At 42.4% G+C, this 24,988-nt stretch overlaps 1 protein-coding gene across 1 annotated transcript; it reads right to left on the bottom strand.

Moving 5' to 3' along the window:
* Positions 1–430: 430 nt before the first annotated feature.
* Positions 431–23,820, bottom strand: SERINC5 (serine incorporator 5). The gene is made up of 11 exons (XM_009327261.1): positions 23,623–23,820; positions 16,315–16,493; positions 15,955–16,037; positions 14,156–14,249; positions 12,364–12,575; positions 11,433–11,528; positions 8,061–8,187; positions 6,343–6,409; positions 2,979–3,018; positions 1,937–2,084; positions 431–1,630 (listed from the first exon to the last, which is right to left on the bottom strand). Exons 1-11 carry the CDS (start codon positions 23,818–23,820, stop codon positions 1,483–1,485), a joined length of 1,392 nt encoding a protein of 463 aa, XP_009325536.1. The 3' UTR covers positions 431–1,482.
* Between the last annotated feature and the right edge of the window lie 1,168 nt (positions 23,821–24,988).

Raw genomic sequence — 24,988 nt, forward strand, 5'->3', positions numbered from 1 at the left:
AGAGAGAGAGAGAAGACAAAACCTCTGGGACTAGCGTAAGTCAAATTCATCCCACCGGAATGTAGATAACTATAGTGGGTTCAACCTTATTTAGCATTTAGGGCATCTGAGCTGTTGTTCTACCACCAAATCATCTGCTTAAAGCAAATAAAAATGACATGGTAGGGTTTAATATTGTCAAGTCAGCCATTTGTACTAAGGCAGCTGCTGTTACATTTGTGTCTTCTGGTTTTGTTTTTCTGACAGCTTACCCCACTGCTTAGAACAGGAGTTCTCCAAAAGAAGTTTAGTCTCCATTAATGGCTTGGTTGGCTAAGTCCCACCCCAAATAACATCAACACAGGAGTATAAAAATACAGCAGTTAGAAAAAATACTTTCCAACCAACACACAGGCAGAAAAGGAAGATGACGCACTATAATCCCTTCCTGACCATCAATGCATTTAAAATATTATAAAATTAGTAATGGAAACAGAACTGAAGATCCTGGGCGATCTTTAGACACAAGTTGGAACAGCAGGGTAGAAAAGTAAATGAGCACTCCACTTTTAAATTTAACAGCAACTGGCAGTGCTCCTGTAATTAGTATTTTCTCAACAGCAAACATTCTGAATAAAGAATGTACCGTATCTTAAATCCCTGTGCGGTACACACAACTTGCAGTTTAAGTGAGCTGGCAAAGCAAAGGCGGACAAATTCAGAGTTTAAGAATTTGTGTGTAGAAATCCCCTTCTATTAACAACTGGACCAAATCTGAATTGCATAAAATATTCAGGTGCCTTTTAAAATTATAATAGAATAAATACTCTATTATCATTGGTACGTTCCTTTCTCAATCTAGGTATACAATAACTTAATATATTTAATATTTAGATAAACAATTTTAGTAGATGCTTTGGCAGTCAAATTCTTACATATTCTCTATTTCTACAGAAGTATTTAATTATGTTTTTGGAAAAAATTATCTGGATACTACTTACAAGAATTATATGCTGTACAAAACAGCAGTCCAAATCATCACTGCAAACTGTAAAAGACACAGTTAAGAGTATAAAAAGGAATGCATATTTGCTAGAAGATATCCAACATTCACAGGAAGGAAGAAGATACATCTGCACCATGATTTTTTCTTTTCTTGCCAATGAAGCCAGAGAAAGATTGTCAGTTATTTGTAAAGCATTTCACTTATTCCAGTTTATGCAACAACTGTGTTTCCTACGCTCCACACATCAGTGTTACAATGGTTTGGAACAGATTTGTTTCCTTGGGCAATGCTTGTTCATGACAATTAAAAAAGGTAAAAAAAGTCTTCAATCATTTGTTTAGTCTGACTAAAAAGCTACTAACTGGTACATTATGATGAGTGGGCAATAGGTGTTTCCTCATTACAAAATGACTGTTGTTTTTTATTTGTATTGGGGGTGGGGGGTGGAGGGGTGGGAGGTGGGAAGAGAAGAGAAAAACACAGGACCTTCTGAGTGTTCACACTGAGAACTCTCTGGTTGGGCAACAGAGTGGAGCAATAAGAGTCCATAAGTACAGACAGACACAAACCCAACAGGAGACCATCTTAATCCAGAAGATGGACCAGGTTCCAGTGAAGAATTTTTCAATCTGAGCACTTTCATAACTGTTAAAAAAAAAAAAAAGAAAAAAAGGAAGCAATAAACTCACTATTCATATCTCAGACTGCAGTATCCTCTGTTTTTCCAAGTGGGTCACAGACTTCCACTAGGTTAACCCAGACACAAAGCAGGGGAAAGCAGCCCTTTACAGAGCAAGATCTTGCTCAAGAATCGCTCGGGAAAGACTTGCACATCTCTTCCAGCTTCTTATTTGAGGAGAGGAGACACACTAAGGGCAGAAATTCCCGTTCACATCTCCCCTCTCAATGCAGAGAGACATTAATTACTCAGCTTTAAAGAAATACACTTACTGGAACCAATGAGTTACTGTCATCATCACGTAGAGCGAAGCCAAGAAGAAAACAAAGTGGAAGTAAGCATAACTGTACACGGTGCCTTTCTTTTCATCGTAAATCACAGTCTGGCCTCCCCTCTTCTCAATGTGCTCTTCAGCATCAGCTGTAAGAGACAGGAAACAAGAAAGCTTTTGCAAATTTAATGAGAACTGAAAACAGCAGCTGACTTAACGAAGAACACAGCAAAACACAGAATCACAGAATCATAGAATAGTTTGGGTTGGAAGGGACCTCTAAAGGTCATCTAGTCCAACCCCCCTGCCGTGGGCAGGGACATCTTCAACTCGATCAGGTTGCTCAAAGCCCCGTCCAACTTGACCTTGAACGTTTCCAGGGATGGGGCATCCACGACCTCTCTGGGCAACCTGTGCCAGTGTTTCACCACCCTCAGCATAAAAAATACATCTATGATGTGATTTAGGAAAGAATGATAAAGAGCCACACTTGAACATTTCCTTGCCCTCAGGGCATGGGTCTAAGCCTTTAGTAAAAGAAATTGGACTGCCACTGAAATCCTACCCTGTATGAGCTTCCTGGCCTACTGGCTAGTTTTTGAGCATTTGGGCCATATGAATTGCTCTACCTGTGTGCTATTCTTCTGGCAAGTCCAAGCTGATAACCCTGACTGTACCAGGTCTGCAAACAGGACACTCCCTTCCTAACTCACTCCTGAACTGCAGTCCCTGTAGAGCTGCTGAGCCAAAAATCCAGCAGTCAGTCACACCCACAAGCATGCAAAGAGCCGAGATCACTCTGTGTATGTTGCAGTAATGGAATGTCCTGTAAGGAATTATTAACTAGCCTGTTGTTTTAAAATGGTATTGTTACATCTCTTGTTTCCTTCCCTAGCCTAACTTCGAGCACTTCAGCTGCTTCAGTTTGATATGCTACAGAACGAGGATACAAGCAGCTCTCCATCTGCAGCTGTGACCTTATTCTCTCGGCTTTGGCCTGAAAGACCAAAGTGAGGTAAATCGTGCAGTGAAAATGTAATTACCATCTCCATCAGGCATGCAGCAAAAGCAGCAACGAGCTACCTGTGGAACAGACAACAGGAAGGGTAAGAGTCTGTGCTACAGCAAAGAAGCAGAACAGTTGGTGAAGGAAGGTCTGTTATGTCTACGTTATAGACACTAATTTAGAAAAGTCTGGTTTGTATTTCCAACCAGCACATAATGCAAATTAGGATTTGCCAAGTAGTTCATAACAGCAGTTTCTAAGCTTCGGAAAAACCTACTCAGTAAGATTTGGAGCAAATTAACCATTCTTTAAGAATTGCTCTACCCTTTTTACATAACTCAAGGTCAAACACTGGTGCAAATAATTATGACAAAATGGTGGAAAGGCTACAGTAAAGCAGTTGCACATTAGTAGTTCAGAGGGGACTTACCTCTTCAGACTTCCATCAAAGTGCTTTTTAAATGAAAAATTTCTCTACTGAAATGACAGTATAAGGAACTTTTAAAACCCCACTGCATGTGTTGGAAATCACAACTGCACAAGTCTAAGTCAGAAATGTACTTACCTTTGCAAGATTTTGCTGAAATGGAGCCAGAATGAGTACAAGCAGAATGAGTAAAAGCAGAAAGCTGGTTTTACTGCTTTCTTTAAATGAAGATTTTCTTTTTTTTTTAACTGATGGAAAAAGGAAAGCTGAAATTGACATTTCTTTTGTTGAGTGGTAATGTAAATGGGAAAAGGGTGCTGACCATCCAATAAATATATAAGTAAGTGCATTTTCTGCACCAGACCACAGTACAAGTCAGCACTTTCTGTACTGCATCACCAACAGTGTTTGTTCTGATAAAATCCTACTCTGGGATATATTTTGGTTATGGTCTGATGAAGACAATGAACCCTGTTAGGAAAATTCCCTTCCCTAACTATTGTATCAATCAGTCTTTATAGTATGAAAATGTATTAACTTTGTTAATATATATTAGTTCACAGTATACACTGCAATGTAATGAGGTAGTGGAGTTTTACTGGAGACTTTGTGGTACTGTTCATGCTTAAGTAAAACAAACTAAAGGATGGTCTGGCCCTGGAAATAAGGACTTTGCTTCTTGGAAGCTTAGAGCTGTCCATGAAGGATAAAAGATACCCCTGGATAACCAAGATAATGCCAGCATTCTAGCCCCTCTAACATATCTTTGAAACCCTCCCAGCATTATAGATAAGTAACTATCGCAAGACTGACTCCAGGGACATCTGGATCAATATACAAGCGGCAAGAACACTGCAGAAATATAGTTGCTTTGCAAAGTTTTACTATGACTAGTAATTGGTGGTGTTGGTGTTAGTAATTAGTCAAATCATGCTACACTTGAAGGGTATAAGGACCCTGTGTAAAACCACATTCAGGGTGCCCCAGTTTGGCTGGGACACCTCATGTGCATGAATAAGTACTTACACTTGTAATTATATACTTTGTGTTCTGGCCTCCTTCCTCAGTCGGCGTGGGCCAGTTGCAAGTTTTTCTAACACCCCCAAAAATCAGATAGTAAGCCTTTAAGGTAAAGTGTCCAACAGAAACACCAAATGGCAGTTTTTACCCTGCATATCCATGATTACATTACTCACAGGGTTCATAAACTCATGAAAAGCCAAAAAGCTCATTCTTTTTTAAAAGACTGGCTGAGAATTTAAATAAAAACCCTTATTCCGTATCTCTTTCTACTGCTGCGCCAAGTATCACCTACAGCACCAGCCTGAGCTCCCCTTGGGCCGCACTCACATTCTGAAGCAAGTGCTGGGTTCCCTCAAGCTTTTTAATCAGTTGCTATTAAGTCCTTGCATACACAGAGTGATGAAATCAGCAACGCTGGCACACATAACGCTAGCCTCTCATAATGCTCAGTCGTCTTCAGCACAGATGCCAACAGACCCTCTGTACAGCACAAGCAACTGCAGAGCTACTTTCACGCTCCTGGCCAGGAGACTAAGGCCCTTTGCCACAGGGAAGGCAAGCAGAGTGCAATTAGTTGCTTTTCACCAGTCATTTCTTTATATTTACGTTCAGCAGCTCTTGTACTGCTCTTTAAAACCGAACGGTCTGGAAATAATCCCGTCTGCAAGCACTGCGGCAGATGCGCAGGACCTTCCCAGTGAGGGGGCCGCATCCAGCGTCCATGCTGTGCCAGCTGCCCCTAGCCTGCCCGCTGCTCCTGCTGCAGGGTGCACCGCAGCCCCAAGCCCTTTGGATGAGACCTCCTACGGCGTAACACTGGCAGAGGAAGGGGGGTGGATGTGAAGGGCAGCTGTTTTCTCTCCGGTCCCCCCCTCCCGGCCCCGGCCTGCCCCTCCTTGGGAGGGAAGGTGCAGGTCCTGCCCGGATCTGCCTGAGGCGGGACGGGCCATGCTTGATGCTGAGCCTGCTGGCAGGCTGCCCGCCTGCGAGGGCTGGGGTGAGGAGCCACTGGGCACATAGCTCCTCAGCGCTGGCACCAGCGCCCCGTCCTGCCGCACTGTCCTGCCAGAGGAAAGCTTCTCCAGCACCGACATGCTCCCACAGTGAAGCACGTTTTGCTTCTCCACGCCCAGCTACTGCAAACACCAAGTGCCTCAGCAGATACTTCTGCATTTTTGGATTCTCACAAACACTCCGATTAAAAACTTGAAAAATAGAAGTTAAAGCTGCAGATGCAAGTAACACCAACGTAGAGAGAGCTAGGGATGGAGATTCATCCTCCGGACACACACACACATCCATCCATTTGAAAAGTGACATTAGCAAGCCTAAGTAAGGAGTAATTGTTACTTAGCAAAAAAACCACTCATTTCTCAGCGTTTCTGGGTGTTCCCAGGATAAGAAGGCCAAAGAAGTAGGCAGGTGGAATGAAGAAACCTGTACTGATGAAACAGGGACAAGAAATACAATCCGAGATGAAATTATAGGCAAAAAGAAAGGAAGTACTTATGTGTGGAAATAAAAATAAGAGATAGGAACTTGGGATCATAGTTAGTTGCTATGAGAACAAAGGCAACCAGGACTGAAAACATTCACGAACGCCTCCACTTCTTTTTCTGATCACTTCCCAGCACTTTTCCTTTAAATGAGAGGACATGAGCTTGTGTGGAGCACAACAGGATTTACAGGAAGTCTGCAGGATGTTAAATAAACTGCAAGAGCAGCAAATTATTTCATAACATAAAGGCACCTCCATGGGACCAGCAAGAGCTGCAGAAGGGCCAATGTGGACAAGTGTTCTGACAAGCCCATACCCAGAGGCACACAGCATGCATGCTACGAACAAGCTTTTGTTTTCACCTAATTACAGATTACTTAGCCATGAAAACAACAGCAAGAAAAGCACGAGGAAATTTGTACAGAAATCGTGTGGGAGGAAGTAAGAACTCACTTCAGTTTCAGGTGTTGCATATATTCCCCTCAGTGCCTCTGAGCTTGCACGTGTTGTTGAGGTCAAACTAGGAGCAAAAGAATATAGTCTCAAAACCCTCAGCATAAGTATAAGCCCAACAGAGTGATTTTTCAACACCACAGCAGACATAAATAGCCTACTCCCATGTCTAAGCTAAGCATTTGCTCGGATATAGCATTAAGCACTAAGCATGTGAAAAGTTTGTTCTGTACAAGTATAAACCAGCCTGATAGCCAGCCACTAGCCAATCAGGCTGAATCATGAGCTTAAAAGTAGGTCAACTGAAAGGTGGTGAATTCATCACCATCAGACAGCAGCAAACAACTAAGCACTCCAATTTGCAATTTAGAATAAATCTCCCCTGCTGTGCACAACCAATGCTTTTACATTAACTTCACAGCCATCACTTTGGCTCAGCATTTCTGTAAAAGCTTTGCCAGGGAAGTAACAGGTCACCGGCAGTTTTCAAAAGTAAATTACCAACCATTATTGTCAGTGTACCAGTTGCTGGAAATCACTTTCCTGCATGACTGTAGTTGTCTGGGGGGGAATCCTTTCTAGTTTCTTCTGATTAGAAACAGTTCTTGCCCAGTCTTCCCCTTTCAGGATGTGTAATGCAAACTTCCCCTTACCCACAGGAAGACTGTGTTAATGCTTTGCTGTACACACTGAGCCTTAGTAAGCAGTACTGCAAAACATTCACCTTGAAGGCCTTCTGATCTCCCCAGCTACATGGTGCACTTCCCCTGCAGGCTATGTGAAGATTGTCTGCATTCCCAAAACACCTTCCTCAGGCACTGGAAATACTTTTCTAATGTGAACTAGATCCATGATACCCATATATTTGACATAAGAATTAAATGGAACACATATGCATATATGATAGCAGAAGAGTAGCTGTGCTACCTCTTCAGAAAGTCTCTCATTTTCACTTTAAAATTACAAAGGACTTTCAGTATGTGAATTTTGAAGTGGACTGATTCAGAAGCAGAACTTGCTCAAAAACTTGCAGCAGAGAGGCAGTGCTGTCTCCTGGCAACCTGCACAGCCAAAACAAGTGATACATGACCTTTCAATCATCAGCAACTTGCCCCCTGCCCGGTCCCAGAGCATGACTTAATTTATTGATGTGAGCTGCAATAATACAAGGTGAGTACCACAAACATATGGGCACAAACACATTTTTTCACAGCAGGAGACTGCTGGCAAATCCTGATGGCAGTGTTGTACCCATCACTTGTTCAAAGGAAGACCTAAACCCTCCCAAACAGTTTTGTTAAGACCCTCAAGGAACAGTCATAGCCTCTGGCAGGAGGCTACAGAAATTTCAGATAGCTTTTTTAGATAGACATAACTGCATAGAGTTTTTCTTATAGAAAGCGTAAATACAGAATCAAAGCACTCTGAGACTGTCTGGGATCACGGACAGCTGGAAGTTTTTTCCCTCCACCTCTAGATGTAAATTGTTCTGTTTGGTTTTAATGAAATATATTTGCTTCAAAAGTTATATTATCTTGATGAACATTTTTGGCTAAAACATCTAACCATTCTGAAACTAAGGAGAACATGAACCTTCCAACTCAGTTCTATTCTACTGCTCCCCATTACTTTGTCTGCATGATGTCTGCTGTAAGCCTTCACTAGTTGGACCACAACATTGCATTTACAGTGAGGTAACTGCAAACACCCAGACTTACCAAGAATATAAAATGCAGCCAAACAAAATGGTAGTACCCAGGCCAGTAACAAGGTTTTCATCTCTGTGCAGGCCTTGGCTAAATTCAGGTACACAGATTGTGATGTTCTGATTGTTTTCGTCCAGGACTTCACAAAACAAAAGAAACAAAGAGAACAGTTAGCAAAGCTCATTTCACTGCATTTCTTCAGGCTGAAGGTTTTCAGTGAAGTATTTTTATTACTTCAGACACTGGGTAGGTACATTTCAGTGGTTTCTATCTATCTTTTTAAAAAAAGATCATACAGAAAAAAGTTCTGTAAATCTGACCTGGCAGATTCTGTGTTTTGGGCAAAACAAAAATGCAACTTTGTAGGGTACTAAAATTTCTTGTTTGACCAGGGCAGACAAACAAGGAAAAAGGCCATCTGGTGAACTAAGAAGTTGGAAGTTTACCAACACTTCACCCAAGACTACAGAGCCATGTAACACCGAGATAGTACAGACCTGAGACCATAAATTTCTTTGACAGCAGGGGTGCCTTGAGGACAACTATGAAACTCATACTCAGTGAAAAAAGGTGGTGTGTAGCTGCCCTGTTCTCAGACTGATATACAGAAGACCAAAGAAAAGGAGATGCACCAGTTAAAGGCAAGATTTTATCTTACCATCTAAGCAAATACTACTTTTAGGTCCCTGAAATGAAACCAATTCAGTCGTCAATATTCCAAGATGCATCTGGCTTTTTAGTGTCTGCTTGGGGTCAAAGCAAAGCAGAGCAGTAGCCTGTAGCATCACTCCAAAGCAGGAGATTACAGCTGCACCTTATCTCAAATCAAGAGCTTTTTGAGCCAATGCTGTTTAAGGCAAACTGTGTTCTTATCTCCTCTTTACTTCCAGCAGCCACTCTGCATTCCCATTGGGACAGCGCAACTGTTTGTAGGGGCAGAGGGCAAAATGTAGCAAAGGCTACACCCAGGTTAAAAATAAACTTAAGTCAGTCCCCTGATCTGGTGGGGGAGGACTCTGTGTGGCCCTGCAAGGCTGCACAAACAGTTTTATCAGCATACAGCAGGGACAGTGCGAAGGTGGGAGCAAAAGAAGGGATGACAAACCTTTACAGAATCATAGAATCATTTAGGCTGGAAAAGACCCTTAAGATCATCGAGTCCAACCGTTTACTTAACACTGCCAAGTCCACCACTAAACCATGTCCTTGAGCACCACGTCTACATGTGTTTTAAATAGCTTCAGGGATGGTGACTCAACCTCTTCCCTGGGCAGCCTGTTCCAATGCTTGACAACCCAGTCGGTGAAGTAATTTTTCCTAATATCCAATCTAAACCTCCCCTGGTGCAACTCGAGGCCATTTCCTCTTGTGCTATCGCTTGTTACTTGGGAGAAGAGACCAACACCCACCTGGCTACAACCTCCTTTCAGGTAGTCGTAGAGAGCGATAAGGTCTCCCCTCAGCCTCCTTTTCTCCAGGCTAAACAGTCCCAGCTCCCTCAGCCGCTCCTCATAAGACCCTTCACCAGCTTTGTTGCTCATCAGGGACACATCTGCAGCAAGGCAGGTCCACTGTTTCGCAGGCCTTTTAGCCAAGTCTGGCACCAAAAAGCTAAGGCACACTATGATAAGCACAGGTTCAACAGACGTTACCTTTTGTTTGCCCATTCCTTCTAAAGACATTTGCAACTCTACTTTTTGGGTGTTGCAGATAAATACTTGTAGCTTGCATTTTCTTCAAGCCTGGTTTGCAAGGTGGCCGATTTGCAAGATGGCCGATTTGCAAGTCCCTCTTTGAGGAATGAGTCAACATTAGGTAAGTTCATGGCAAATTTGAGTGACAGGGCATGGGACCTAGTAAGTGACAGCACCCCATACATTCTCCAGCACGTGCTAGTGTAAAAGCTGCACAGGCCAGTACAAGAGTCCTTATCACACAGACAGGGGAGAAAGGAGCATCTCTGAGAGCAGATGACAACCAAGAGAGTTCTCTGGCCTGGGAAGACAAAGAGGAACATCTGATTCAGGAGGTCTGAGGGAGTGTGCTTGATGCATACTCTGACAAATGCAATAACCACAGTTACAATACATACAAGAAGAATCAGAGCATTCACTTAACTGCTGAAGGCTTTGACTGTCACAAGCATGAAATAACACGAGACCAATTATTTAATACCATACATCACTTTCTCCCCCCCCTTTTTTTTTACACTGTGTCAAGTTTTATGAGTAATTCAGCTGTCTTCTAAATTAACTGCTATATTAATTCAAAAACACTGCTTAAGCTCCGTAAGTAAATCTTCCACCTGAATACTGTTTTTCCTTCTTAGCTCTAGAATACATTTGTGTGTTTGTGCCTGTGCCTACACAAGTGTGACAGAGAGAGATTCTTTTCCTCATCTCTCCCCTTTCTTCTTGGGAGGTGTCTGTAAAAACTTCTCCTTCTTGCCAGCGGACTTATTTTCCTCTAGTTATTGTTGTTTCAACTATTCAACACTGAAAGTTGAGCAATAATAAAGAATGGGGGTTTAGCATTACTAATTTGAACCAGAAAAGTCTGCTGTAAGTGAAAAGAATGCTGTCCAAACAGGTGAATCTGATGGTTACCTGGGAAAAGGAAACAGTTTGAGTTGTGCTTGTAAAGTCTCGCTGTGTTTTTGTAGCATAAAGAACTTAAAACTCTAGAGAGTTCCGTACTTCTGGCTTGCAATGCCAATGGTTAGAAGGCAAGTGGAGTACAGGAACTCTACTGAAGAACAGCATCGTCTCAAACAACTGCAACGTAACTCCAAGTCCTTCCTCAGAATGTTTCCTCTCAAAATGGAAGACAAGTGTTAATCAAGTTTTTGCTCAATTAGAGGTCCAGAGCTAAGGCTGTCTAGCATACCAATTCTAGCAGAAAAGAAATTATTTTAGTATCGGCTCTGATGGCCAGCACCTACTAACTTTTGGATGGAGCTGACCACCCAGCTTCTTCCAGAGGCATCCAAGAGCCGTTTGTTCCAACTCCCTTCCCATCCCGTGACCAAACACGTTACATATTTAGTCATGTCCTGTCATACGAGAACATGCACTTGCCACATAAAGGATAGGCTACAAGACTAGGAAATTTGTCCATAGGAAACAGGCTGGAATTGCTCTGGTGCAACAGATGCAGCTCACCCAAAGTAAGTTAAGCTCCCCTAGACCAAAGCATGCAGACTGCCAATTGCATGGTCTCTCTTGCTGCACAGATTTTAGTATTTGCAATTTCTTCTGCATAGGCCAGAACAGAGCCAACCCAGCACTCCTATATCCCCGAATTTGTTAATTCAGGTTTACTAAATTCTTGCTTTTAATACATGGCATGTCTAAAAGAATTTAAATAAAGCATTAGGTAACTTACTAGTTTCTGGTGGTTTGCTGGATAGTGCTGAGAAAGTGAGGTACATAACGTAGCAGCTGATAACTCCTGACTGCAGCAAACCAGAATGGGGCTGGCCTTTACAAGAAAGAGGAAAATAAGTGATTTCTGCAGACATTTTAACAAACTGAAAAAGAAATTCATATTCTTGAAAGAACAGCACGCTAGTATCTTTCAGAAGAGAAGAGCATCTTTTATGTTTTACTTAAAGCAGTTCATAAGTCTTGGAGGCAGTTTACATACATCGCCACTGGCATGTAAAGAGAAAAGAGTGTCCTTTAGTTCTGCTGGCTGTTTTAGAAAGGCATTAAAGATTCCTACGTAAGTAAAGAATCACCCCTCTGCTCTCTCCAAAAGCACCTGCTTTCCAAAAGCTATTGACAAGCTGCCATGATAGTTTTATGTGCCTGTAAAAATCTGTGTTGGAGTTACTCAAATTACTATTTCCAGGTCCAATGTATGCAAGATACTAACAGCACACATAAAATATACCGAAGCATGAAATACTGCTGTCAACTTCTCCAGACCCAAACTTTACAGATGGTAAATCACACACAGTCAAAAGTAAACAGTAAAACAGTGGTGAATGAGTTTGACACCTATTAACCTCAACTGCTACCACTGCAAGAGTTGTGTGAGCTCCACAACACACTATCGGCCATCAGCACGTTAGCCTTCTTTACAGTATGACTGCCTGGTGCCACACTCAAAACTACAGAAGTGTGAGATGTTTTAACAGCTCATCTGATAACCAGCAACAGCACTTCATAGTGCAGATAAAGGGACAGGGGCAAGAGCAGCACCAACTCTGAGCTATCATGAGACTTTCCACCTAGGAACACGGCTCACGCCTCCAGGCACACAACTGTGGCAGCACCAGAAACCCAGGAGGAGAAGAAGTCAGTGGACTCACGATTCTGGACACAGGGCGATATGGCCACCAGCGACACAAAGAGGCACAGGCCACCGTTAACACCGATGAGGATCTTGTTGTACATGCAGCCCTCTGAGCGCGTGTAGAAAAGAGCCATGAGGACCAGGGCTGCCACAGCAACAGAGTACAAGGTGAGAGTGACCAGGGCAAGCAAACCATTCCACATCTGCTTGTGGTTTGCACCTGCAGTCCTGCGGAGAGAGAGACAAGCACATTGTCTTCCCTTCCCCCAAAAATAAAATTCTAATAGCTGAATAGTTCATATCCTAAAACACAAAAGACAGTGCTTACTTTCCTGAAGCATGTGTATGTCACTACACCAACACAGGACCTTGCAAGGTTCCTCTGATGAAACAGAGGGAAACATTCCTTAGCATTAGTGTTTACCTTCGGTATTATCATGCCCAGCTCTTTCTGTAATTATAGCCCAGTGCGACTCAGAGAATTCCCAACCTCTGGGATCAGCCCATCAGTGCATCTCAGCTCAGTACTTCAGGGATTTTCTCAGAGGGAACTCGGGAGTGCCCCAGGCTCAGCTAGAGAACGATGCTCTTCACCCAAGGACAGCAAAGGCATATTGCTTGGCATGGCCTCTCTTCTGCCCGTTGCAGACAGTTTTACTGCCCTTTCACTCAAAAAGCCTCCTCTCCATTTGGGCCTATCCTACCAGTCTCCCTCAGCTAAAGTGTGGTCCATGTTGTTTCCCTTCTTCACCTTCCAAACACCTCTTGTAAAGATCACTGGGTTCTTTTAGGAGTAGCAACTAAAAAAGTTGTTTTGGGACAAAGGGCTTTTTGGTGCATGAAAGGTTTTTTGAGGTTTTGTTGTTGTTGTTTCGTGAAACATGGCTTATTTTAAAAGAATATCTAATGTAGAGAGTTACAGTTAAATGCTGCTGCTGGAAATCTTTCATCCACAGAAAAGCAGCTACAGTAATTAGCAGCAAAAATACCTGTGGTATAAGGAGATCTCACCTCATCCTCCCTGAAAACAGGTATCTAACAACGCCCAAAGGTTTGCTTTCTTAGCAGTCAGTATGCTAACTAGAACAAGAGAGGACTGCAAAGGTTGTAGAGGAAGAAAAGAGAGAGAGTGGGTGGAGGTGGAGGCAGGAGTTAGTGCATATACGTGGGAGGACAATTTAAATATTTTAAATTGATGAGAGGCTAAGGGCTAGGAAGGTAATAGCAAATATGCTTAAACCAGAAATTAAGTCAGTGCCAAAATGGGGTATATGTGGGTTGATAATGGAATCTAGCATATTTAGATGAAGCAAAGAAGTTGAAGAGAAAGTAGCAGTTCTCATGTCGAGAAAAAAAAAATTGATGTGCATTAAGCTGACACAGAAAAGCAGGATTTACCAGTTTACATCACTGGTAAATAAGATTTACCAGTTTACATCACTGCACACAGTTGCAAATCTAGTTTTATTCTCCTGCACCACTCTGTTTCTTAGCAGGTATATTTTCATATAAAATATAAAACAACTTAAAGTAAGAGGTTTTTGCATCCCAACACGCTACTACTTATTGGAAGCTCAGCAATTCAGGTTAAGAATAAATCAGCAGAGTAGAAGTGAATAAGGAGGAAACATCTCTGCTGGGGAAGGAGAAAGCGGATGAAGCAAAGATGAACAGCTCAAAATATTGACATTGAAGTGTCTTCTATCAGAAATTACATCCATGTTACTTTTAAATTCTTTGTTACAAGAAACGTATTGTTCAGGAGTCCACCAGAATTTTATGCACATAACTACTTGCCCAACGCATACCAATTTTTATTCCATTTGTGTGCGAACTCAACAAGCAGGATGAGCTGAATGGCAATGAAAAGGAAACCTCCTGTTGCTCCTACGTAGCGCCAGGCTGCAAGGCAGAGAGCAGAAAATAGGTCAAACTGCAGTCGCCTTTCCCTTGAGATAAAATGGAATTATTGTCTATGCAGTGAAGCCATTACACAGTTTGAATATCTCAAGCCCACAGATGTAGCAGGAGATGAGAGACTTCAGTTGAAAGGCCAGCTCAGCTAACTCAAGATTAGCTCCCCAATGAATTCAGCTTGAAACCTGCTACACTTTCAAAATAAGCCTGTTAGGGCATTTACTGAGTTTCCCTAACCTAGAGAATGTTTGTGGAGACTACGAGTTACTATATTCAGACAGAAAATACTGAAACCTTTATTTGTGACTGGCGGGAGGGAGGTGGTGTGAAGGCATTTCACAGGAATCTAAACCCTGAAATTGCAAGGTACTGGAATCCAGTACTAAAAAGGGCAATTTCTTCCCTTCCAGATTCCAATACCACAGAAAAAACAAAGGTGGGGCTTATCTATTTACAAATGCTGTCCCGAGCCACTCCCAAAGAGACAGGAACACTTGGTATTTACTGACTAGTTTTAAGACAGGTTGTTTGACTACTTAACCATTGACCTACATATACTGTATTTGGTAGCTGTTTGGACACTTCGGACAACAGATCTCTTGTGTGCAACATCAGAAGTCTCTGAGGAAATACAGATACCTATTTAAATGTTTAGTTGCATATACAGCTTGTGCTGCTGTGCAGTGCATAGCCTATAAATGACTCCAGGCGTGCGGCATTTCAGTGAAGACGACCAAGGAAGTGCATTAGCATTCAGCCATATCCTACCATTGTGTTTTCCTTTTGAAAAAAGCTTGTATAAGTGAAGTGGAAGAACAGAACAGTCAGGGCACACTACCCTTAGCAGATGACATAGAGATCTTTTTTTTTTTTTTCACTGTACCATAAGCTCATTATCTGAAAGCAAGCAAAAATGCCATTTGTCTGGTTTTGCTAAACTTATTGTATGCACTTAATAAGCATGCTTTTCTTCAAACAAACAAAAACCGGAAGAAGCTACCATATAAAAAAGTATATGAAAATAGGCAGGGAACAAGGCGTGCACGTGTGTTTGGGAGAGGTAGATTAGGAAAAAGCAGACTTCCAATGGAGTAAGTAAATAAATACCCAGCCTCTCAGGATCTCCCACTGCCACAGGCAGGACACTGAGGGATGTTTTATGGATCCATCACAGATAAGGTTAGCATGGCCAGTGTGGATTTAACACTACAGCCCACACAAACCTAGTGCTTCCACGTAATACTCCTCCTCCATGATTAACAAACTGCTATGCATGGAAAGCATGGCAAGAGCTTTTTTTTTTTTTTTTTTTTTTTAAGAAAAAATAAGCAAACTGGGAGAATGCTCAAAAAAAAAAAGATGACAATCTAAGTTTCTTGATTGGGGGCGGGGGGGGGGAAGGGAAAACAAAACCACACAATACCCAAACCATTTGTATATCTCAAATACAGGGGCTGACTGGCGGACAGTTTAGCAGGATGTGCAGAATGTGCACATTCACACAAAGACCATGTACGCTGCACACGCAGAGTTCCCCCCAAACAGCTCCAAATATTCCTTTTGCACCTGGACTATACTGGCTTTACTTGAAGAAATATGGCGATATTCACATTGATCAGAACTTTAGGATTTATAACCACTCACAAGGTAGTACAGAACGAAGCAACGTAACAAAACAAGAAGGACGTACCATTGAGGAAAGTGTCCTGATCAGGAATGAAGAAGGCTCCTGAGCACATTGCTGCCAGAAGTATAAGTTTAACGAGCCAGAATCTGGACAAGACAAGAGGAGGGGGGAAAAAAAAAATGGTTATAATAGGAATTAGAGGTCTTAAACTCAAGTACCATGAGAAATCGCTATTTAAAGCCCAACAAGAGAAAAAACAACCTTTGATGACTGATTACCACTTCAGTTAGTTTTGACTTGACTGCATTATTCACTTTGGGGTTTTGAGGGGTTTTTTTTTTCCTAGTACTACACCCAATTGGAAAGTAGGCAGCACGAACCTGTAAAGAGAAGTGGAAACTAAGCAATCAAACAAATACTCACCCATTATGAATATATGCTCGGCAGCTTTTGCTGCTGTTAATTTTGATGGTGAACAAGAAGAACAAAAAGAAGAAACAGGCCATTCCAAAACAGACTTTGTACACCGCAGAGTATCCCACCAACTTCTCGCACATCTCACCCGCCTGAATACCCTTGCACATCTGCTTGTAGAAGGGAATCTGAAAAGCACAACACGTTACAAGCCGTCAGATAGGACACAGGGCTCCTTGTAACTAAGCATGTCTATGTCTATGTCTATGCACCACCGACTTTTCACTGGCTTCATTTAACACCTTTCGGTCTTGATACCCCTCAGCCTGGATTTAAGGGTTCAAGGGACATAAAGAAATGTCAAACACAAGGGACTAGTGTCTTCCAGAGCCTCAACTCTCAACTCCTTCCAGATGCTTTGGGGTACAAGTCCACCTACCTTTCCTTCAGCTCTGTTGGCTTAAGCCATGCCTGCCCCTTATGGCTTATCCCCTCACGCCAGGGACTCTCTCCATTCTTCCTGTACTTTACAGCAAACGACTTCGATTGCTTCAGTAATCCAGCTTACATGAACCATACTGGTGGTTTTACCAGCCGAAGGGGCATGAATAGGGCTGCAGGGCAGGAAGCTCTGGCTCGTGCTGCCCTTGATGGAAACGTAGACCGAAACACACCCAAGCAGCACAGGGGCAGCAAGTCCCCTCCCCTCCATCACAGCCTCTGAAATGGAGTTGTGCCAGTTGCCCTGATTTTGTTTTAAATTAACAGAAAGGCAGGAAAATTCCACCTTTCTCTTGACTCATTAAATATTTGCCTTTGAGGCCTTGCTCTTGCCATGAGGGGAAAGCAAACAGCTGCACATTTTGGCTTCAGTTTCACCAGGCGGACATGATGCTGGGTGCTCAAAAAAGCAGGTCTGTGTGGCCAGGACCCACTCCTGTGGGGTGCCTCTGTGCAGACACCCCCCCTCGCAGCCAGGGAGCCATTCAGCTGCGCAGAAATACAGGCATTTAATTAGAAAACCGCCGTTCCGTTTCAAAGAAAGAAGGGCCTCTCTGTACGCTCACAGCCCTCAGCCAAAGCTGGTGAGACCAGTCGAGCAACACACCAAACCCTCTGGAGCTGATCGCTGCTACCTGCACAGGTAACTGGAGCAGACAGAAGACAATGTGTGCCAGGACACAACACGCACAAATAAGTAACTTGGGCAAAGGAAATGGGAATCTGACTTCAGAAAGCATTCAGCCAGGCCAGATTTTGCTTAGGAAAGATATACAGAGATTGTGGGCAACACCATCCTTGAACACTTCCAAGAAACTAGTGAAGATAGGAGTCTATCCGTCCTTCAGCAGGCAGGTCAGTACACAAAACCACAACAGGGAAAGAACTAATAGGACCTGAGAGCAAGCGATCAGGCAGCATTCCCAGCTGGGTAGAAAGCCATCCAAGATGCAGGAAACACATAAACTGCCGGCTTCCAGTCACCAGGCTCTGAGAGCCTGCTTCCCTCAGCAGGGTATGCAACTTCCCATCGCATGCCAGCAACCCAAACCAGTCAGGAGCTTGACAACCCTCCTAGCAGTTTCCCAAAAAGAACAAATATTTTAGCAGCTCACAGTAACACTGAGTTGCTGTGCTAAGGGTAGCAAACCTAACTACGGTACCGAGCTGATCCTAGGTGGGCTAGAACCAGCAGAGGAGATGAAAAGCAGGTCTCATGGCAGCAGCATGGTGTTACAAGAACAGATTCAAGCTGGGCCACTCTGAGATGCTCTTTCAGAAGTAACTCGGAGATGAGTAGCCACTGCACAGTAAACAAATAGCTGTAGCTAACTTGCATCCAAGAGTTTTTAGAGAGCTCCTGAGAAATTGCCTGGAGCATTAGCGATGCCCTTCCCAGGTCTTGAAAGTCAATGAAACATCATACTGGGCAAACATGCCAGCATTCAAAATGAACAAATAGATTTACTGGAATAGTTGAGAGACCTATCAATGCCACAGTGATGCCACGGCAAGCCAAGGGGCCACAGCAATGCCAGGGAAAGCAACTTGGCTATCAATTAATGCTTTCCAGTTCTTTACTTACAATAACCATCGGTCAGCAGAGATTAAAAAGATGCATAACATTGAACTAACAATATTTCTGAGAAAGTTAGATATCTGTTTGATATAGACAATAGTACTGGCCAAGGAGACAGATTTCTGTAAGATCTGTACTAGGTACCAAGCAGCATTTTGCTTATGAGACTTATAGAACAAAACAAAAAAATACCATGGAACTTGACTAATTGAGTAGCTAATTAAAAACAGATCTCTGGGTGACTGTAAATGGGCATCTTCTTTGATTGCATAGTTTTTTACAGAGATCTTGATGGGATTTTTGACCCTATATGTTCTTTTCTCCATTTAGTAGTAATTTCCTTACAGATCTGGCTGAGAGAAAATGGATGGATTCACAAGAACAATAGCTCAGTTCGTGCCTACACAAGCAACAAAGAGCTCAGCTGCCATGTAGTGTGCACAACACTATGCAGTAATAAGTGATGGCCACAGGAATAGTCCTGTGGGATTGAATGCCCTTTTTGGAGACCCATGATCCTGAAGGAACAAAACAAGAATAAAACCAAACTCTTGGGGACCCCAACAGATGATAAACATGAGCACAATGCTGGGGACAAAAGGGCTGATGTAATGAAAAGGGCATGTTTTCATGAGAGGATGGTCTACTGCTGGGAACAATTTATCAAAGCTTATGTGACTTCTTTACTGAAAGTTAAAAAAGACTAATTTTTTTTTTTTTTTTTAATTCTGTATCTCTGAAACATGTTAAGCTGCTGAGCAGCCTGCCCAGCTTATGTGATTTACCAGACTTTCTATTTGCTGGGTAGTTTTGCCAGCTGCTAAAGTCACAGATTAGTTATTTGCCAAGTTTGATATAGTGAAATAGCTACTTTTATTCCTTTAAAAGCAACATTAGCTAAATTCTTTGGCCTCTGAGTAGGGGACAAAGCATTCTTGCTGCAGAAACTCGGTATCTGCTCATATATGTAAACACCTCGGTTGCTGCGCAAGCAATGATGTTATCACAGCAAAGTCGGCAATTTTCCGAGTGCTGTGAAACCCTCTGAGAGGATAGCAACAACTGCAGAAACAGGGACAGACCGCCCTGAACTTGCTTTCCCCTCACTGCGAGCTGCTGACGCCCGAAATAAATGCACTGCAAGAAGCAAGCCAACACAGCCACACTGCGTTCAGGCTCCAGCCGGCCAGGGCTTGGCCACCTCTGAGCTTGGGTCTGTCTGCACCCAAACATGTGAATGCAGGAGCGCGGGAAATAGCATCAGAGGGGGAATAGGAAGGAAGAAGCATGTAGAAATGGGCCTGAAAAGCCCGAAGGAGACTGCTTTTGTCTGGATGTCCTCATCCAGCAGAGGGAGAATGTGGCAGACGAACTTTGTTATGGAAATGGAGGAAGCATGAAAGAAAATCTGTGTAGGTGGGGAGACAAGGGCAAAAAAAACAGGTAAAACCGCCTGTCTTGAGCAGCTGAGAAATGGAATAGAAAAACAAAAACCCATCGGACCAAAACTCAGGCCATCTTGCATCTATGGCTAAATTCTTATCAGAAATAGGCAATAGGCATCTGCACTTAAAAAAACTCATTTTTTGGTAGCAAATTTGGGTTTTAACATACTATAATGCAGTTAAGGGCCAAGATATAAACCTGGCTGGGGAAACAAGCCTGAAAGCATGCTCTGCCAGAACATGTAACCGTCTAGAACTGAAATACTTTGACACAACTGAACTGGTTTTTACTGGTGTTTGTTTTTCTGAAAACATCTTTCTTATTTTTCCTTTCATTATTTAAGTAGAACATGGATATTTTCAGGGTGAAACCACAAGTTTTGAAACAGCTTTAACATTAAAATTTAATTAAAAAAATCAAAACACTATTTCGACAGACCAAAACAATTCTCTCCCTTTTCTTCTCCCAATTATCCTTTCAAAGCCTGTGAAATGCAAGGTTTTGCTTCAACAGAACGTTTTTGAGTAAAGCTGTACCTGTTTTTCAAAAAAACAGAATAACTGGAAAAAAGAAATAATCAAGGCATAGAAGTAGTTCTTCAAGTTGGGTCCTGCTTTGCTTCATTTTGGAACAGAGTCAAGTCTCTAAACCATTTTGTGTAACTGCATATTGGTCTTTTCTGTCTTTCTGTCCCCAACACTGAGGCTCTCATGTCTTGATTGGTGCTCTACCCCATTTTTTGCCTTGATACACAACCTTGCTCCTCTGAAATCTATTCTACATGCTACTATTCAAAATATTTTCCTGGTCAAAACCATCCACTCCTTCCCTATCCCTCCACTGCCTCTTGCTTCTTTCCCAGAGATGAAACACAAATGCCTTGGTTTCTTTGCACATTTTTCAGAGTTTAACCCTTTGTGCCCCTCTCTCTTGGTGTCCCGTGGGTGCAGGAACAGCTCAGGAGATGGGGAAGACGAGTGAAAACAACAGAGAAAAAACTCCCCCCCAAAAGACACTGTTCAATTCTTAAGGCTCACCACAAAATATGATGTCCTCAAAATACTGCTAGTTAGATTAGGAACCAAGGTTTTGAAACCATAACCAAATACTTCACAGGTACCGTGTCCTTCCACTGACACATGGTTTCGTCTACCTGCCAACTTTGGTGAGGATGTGGAAGTTGAGCTCCCTGGGACAGTGCCTTATTTTTCCAGCCATGTTGCAGGGCACAGAGCAGGTCCCCAGCTCTGGGATGGCACCTGCAGAGTCTGGCACTTTGGGAACTGAAAAACTGTCCTAAATGTGTTTTAATAGACAGAATGCATAACCATGGGGGTAGATAAATACTGCAAAACAAATACAAACATTTTTTAAAAGTCTCTGTTTAAGGTGTCCTTAAGAGATGTACATTTGCTGTTGTTTCCTCTCAAAACAATGCCAAAGGACCAAGTGCTACCATAAATACTTATAGAACTACTTTAGACTTGGGAATTTATAGCCAATCAACCAAAAAAACCTCTCACTGACAAGGGAGAGATTCCTTTCACGTAACATCAGCATGAGTATTTGAACTCTAAACTGGTAGAGCAGACACACAGTTCCCTGCCAAGATTATGGTTCCATAAAGGATTGCACTAAAATTTTAAATTTTAATTTTAATACAGAAATTAAAAAATTCTAATTAAAATTAATTAAAATTCTGTCTCCTCTCAAAAAGGAGAGGGTGAGGTCCTAGAAGCATCATGCAAAGTGTTTGCTTACAGTCTGGCTTCAGGAGCTAGAAGTGCTTCACAGTCCATCCAAAAGCAAAGGAATCAGTAAGTGCCCAGCACTTTCAAAACACAGCTCATCACTGGGAAGCTGAGACTGGTTAGTCTGAATAAATATTTTCAAGGTGCACTGTATTACAACTGGGCTGAATTAGCTTCAGGAGTCTTTGAACTTTTAACAGCCCCGAACATAATTATTAAATTAGAGAGCAGATAAAGAAAGCCTACTTTCAGATGGTCCATTTCCCATTCAAAGACATCAAATGCTCTAAATTAAGAGGGTGATTATCTTTCCACTTCACACTAACAGCTACTTTTTGTGCCATTTCTTCCCACACTGAGCTTTCAAGACTATGAACTGGAAAAGAAATTTGGCAATACTGAAAAGCATGTTGTTGAAGGCTTCTTGAATCACTTTTCTGTTGGATAAAGAACGAGTATTTTTTGTTAGGGATACAAGCTGCATTAAAACCACACTACTGATGGAAAACGACTTTATGAAATTTGGATATGAGCACGTAATTTGTCTCCCACACTAAAGTGGGTTATGCACTTTATTGCCAAGCTAAGCATCTAGTAAGTCAAAGTAATTCCTGGCAAGCAATTTCAGGACACACATGTTGAACAGTTTTTAAGTTGCAGCTCACAGGCAAGGATCACGCCTGTACTGGGTGCTCTTATAGGGCTGTCAGCAACTTCTCGTGGCTGGGGGTAAGGAGGTGGCACTAGGATAACTCAAGCAAAGCACTATTAAATGAAAGAAAATTAGGACAGAACATACAAAGAGGGTACAATGGGAAGAAAGAAAGGTCACTGGCAGCAGAGCACAGAAACCCTCAAACTAGCCCTGTCATAAGCCCGCTGGTTTATCTGTGTTACAGGCACAGGGTGCTACCACAAGCTTCTGGATCTGGGCTGCTGTGGAGGCAAGTGTTTCACAGACAACTGAAAGTCAAGCACAGAAGGTAAGCAGGGCATCAACTCGATCAGAAACTGGTTAAACAAGGAAACAGCCTTAACTGTGCACCCACCTGTACTCCCTCTTGGGAGGGTAACACGAAACAACTAGATGCCCGCAGCGAGGGAAGCCTTCTGAACCTCCAGGGCAAGCACATTCACAACCCTGAAGCAGGCCCAATGAGTTTGGTGCAGAAACTTAATTTTTAAGAATTAAGCAAACCAGCCATTGTTACCTCTACTTAAAAACAGACTTCTCTTCTTGTAGTTTATAGAGGGCGAGAGAGAGGATTTGTGCTACTGGCAGCAACTTGGGTGGCTTAAGAAACCAAACCAAAGATGTGGTACAACAGGTCTAGTGTGTGACCGCAAGCAGGCTGGTGAGCATTTAGCTTAGGAAAGTTATATTAAGACTCTGAAAAAAACCTTGAGTTTTAAAATCTAGTTTTAGCCACAGCTCCTTTCATGCTTTTGAAGCTTTTTAATTAAAAAGACAATTAGAGATGAACAATATCTGCTGTGGTTAGAGGCCATGTGAACACGATGACTCAACGCACACTGAAGAAAACCCCTTGTAAAGGATCCCGCAGCACTGTGCATTGCAGTAGTCTGTCACACAGCACCAAGAACACAGAATTAAAATTATAAATGCTTCACCTGAAGAGTTATTTTCTAATTTGCTGCTTCTGCTACTAAACAAGTTGCCAGAGACAAACTCAACGTTAGACTGAATCCATTTGTTCTACTATAACATGCTACCTAACAGCCTCTAGTGACACTACCCATGCAGCAAACCTGGGATTGGTTCACTGCAGCAGGTTTCCACACAACGAAAGAGGAGGAAGGCTGCTAGTCCTTGACTCTTCCTGTTGTGAAACACACTCAACGGGTGAGCAATTGACAGGAAGAGGCTGAGCACGGAAAATCATCCCGTCTGGGTTTGGAAGTGTGATGGGTGGAGGGAATCGACCACCTCTTCTGAAAGAGCACCCCTATACATGAAGAGCTGTGGAAGGAGCCCCATTTCCTTCCAGGGGTAGCAGTGGATTCCACTCTCTTACTTACGTGCATTTTCATTTCGTTAGCTACTGTTGTTGACATCATGACACAACAGATGATAGTCACCAGGATGAAGTAAAGCGCATACATGAAGCGGGTGCTGGTTGACTGTTTTATCTTGGGGCAGCATTTGCAGCACAAGGAACAAGCAGCAGTACCGCAGCAGCAGGCCAACTGGAAAGTAAGACAAAAAACACAAGTCATTCCATCACTGCCTTTAGGTTTCTATTGCAAAAGTCAGGAAAGCTGGGAAACTTCCTGTAAAACTCCAGAATTTCTTAAGTCCTCTCCTCCCAGCTGAGCAGTATTTAAGTGGAAGCAGACTGTCTTGTTTATCAAAAGTCACTAAGTTTAAGCACATCGGTTTCTAGCTTTCCCACACACTAAGGATGAGAGCGAAGAGGATGAGGAGGAACCGCTCCCGATTTCTTAATCCTGCTCTTCGCTATCTCTGTGCAGCTTGTGGACCTGACACGTTTCACCCAGCAGAACAGGCATTGCAATGGTAAGGCTCCGTTTCCTGCAATACACTCTCCCCCCTCTGTAGTGAAAAAACAAATCTGCACAAGAAGGACACAGACTCCAAAACTGTTTGCTTTTAACATACAGACAAAGCTATTTTGTTTCTAAGATGAACAAAATCTTTTTTCTTTTTTTTTTTTGCTACAGAACTTTTTTTGCTACTAAAGACTGAACAAATTAAAGGGGGGAGGGAAAAGTGTTTAAGCCACACTTTGGGATGGTTGTGCTGAAGGCTTTATAAACAGACAACAGCTACAAAACACCCCAAACAAACTCAAACCAACCAACAAAAAACTACCTTAACAGTTCTAAATATTTTGGGCAGTAGAGAAAGAATCTGGAAATACTTGGCTTACTGCAAACAAAGAAAAAGATAGCTGAGCTTGAAGGACCCGAAATACAATGACACCATCTTGTACTGAAGAAAGCGAGAGAAGAAATGCAACTTCATCATTATTTAGACACACTTTGCAAAGGTGAAACCAATGATTCCATGTGCAAGATGGCAAGGAAAAAAATCCACATCTGCAAGGAAAATAATACCAAATCAAACTTTAGCTGATACTGTCTCCAATGTTTAAACGTTATTAGAGACAGAATTCCTAGTGTATTTTAGTTCTTTTCTCCCTGCAACAGAGGGTCCACCAAGATAAAAACCAAGAAGCATAGCAAAAAGCACATAATTGCCTTATTCAACAGGGGAAAAAGTACTGAATAAATCCTGAAAGGGATCCAGCTTGATGCTCATTATTCCCTTGCTGTCAACAGTATCATTAACTTTCAAGGAAGCTGGATTCACCTTCCCTGCCTTCTACTTTTAGAAAAGTCATATATAAAAATATAAACATAA

This window comes from Pygoscelis adeliae, unplaced genomic scaffold, assembly GCF_000699105.1.
Source record: "Pygoscelis adeliae isolate BGI_AS28 unplaced genomic scaffold, ASM69910v1 Scaffold26, whole genome shotgun sequence".
NCBI lineage: Eukaryota > Metazoa > Chordata > Aves > Sphenisciformes > Spheniscidae > Pygoscelis > Pygoscelis adeliae.

What these genes read in the sequence shown, in the direction of transcription:
- SERINC5 (XM_009327261.1), bottom strand. Translation starts at nt 23,820, where the DNA reads ATGACTTGTGTTTTTTGTCTTACTTTCCAGTTGGCCTGCTGCTGCGGT. An exon ending in ATGCAACACCTGAAACTGAA is followed by an intron (nt 3,019 to 6,342) that starts GTGAGTTCTTAC and finishes TCTGTTCCACAG; the next exon opens with GTAGCTCGTTGCTGCTTTTG. An exon ending in CTGCATGCCTGATGGAGATG is followed by an intron (nt 2,085 to 2,978) that starts GTAATTACATTT and finishes TGTCTCTTACAG; the next exon opens with CTGATGCTGAAGAGCACATT.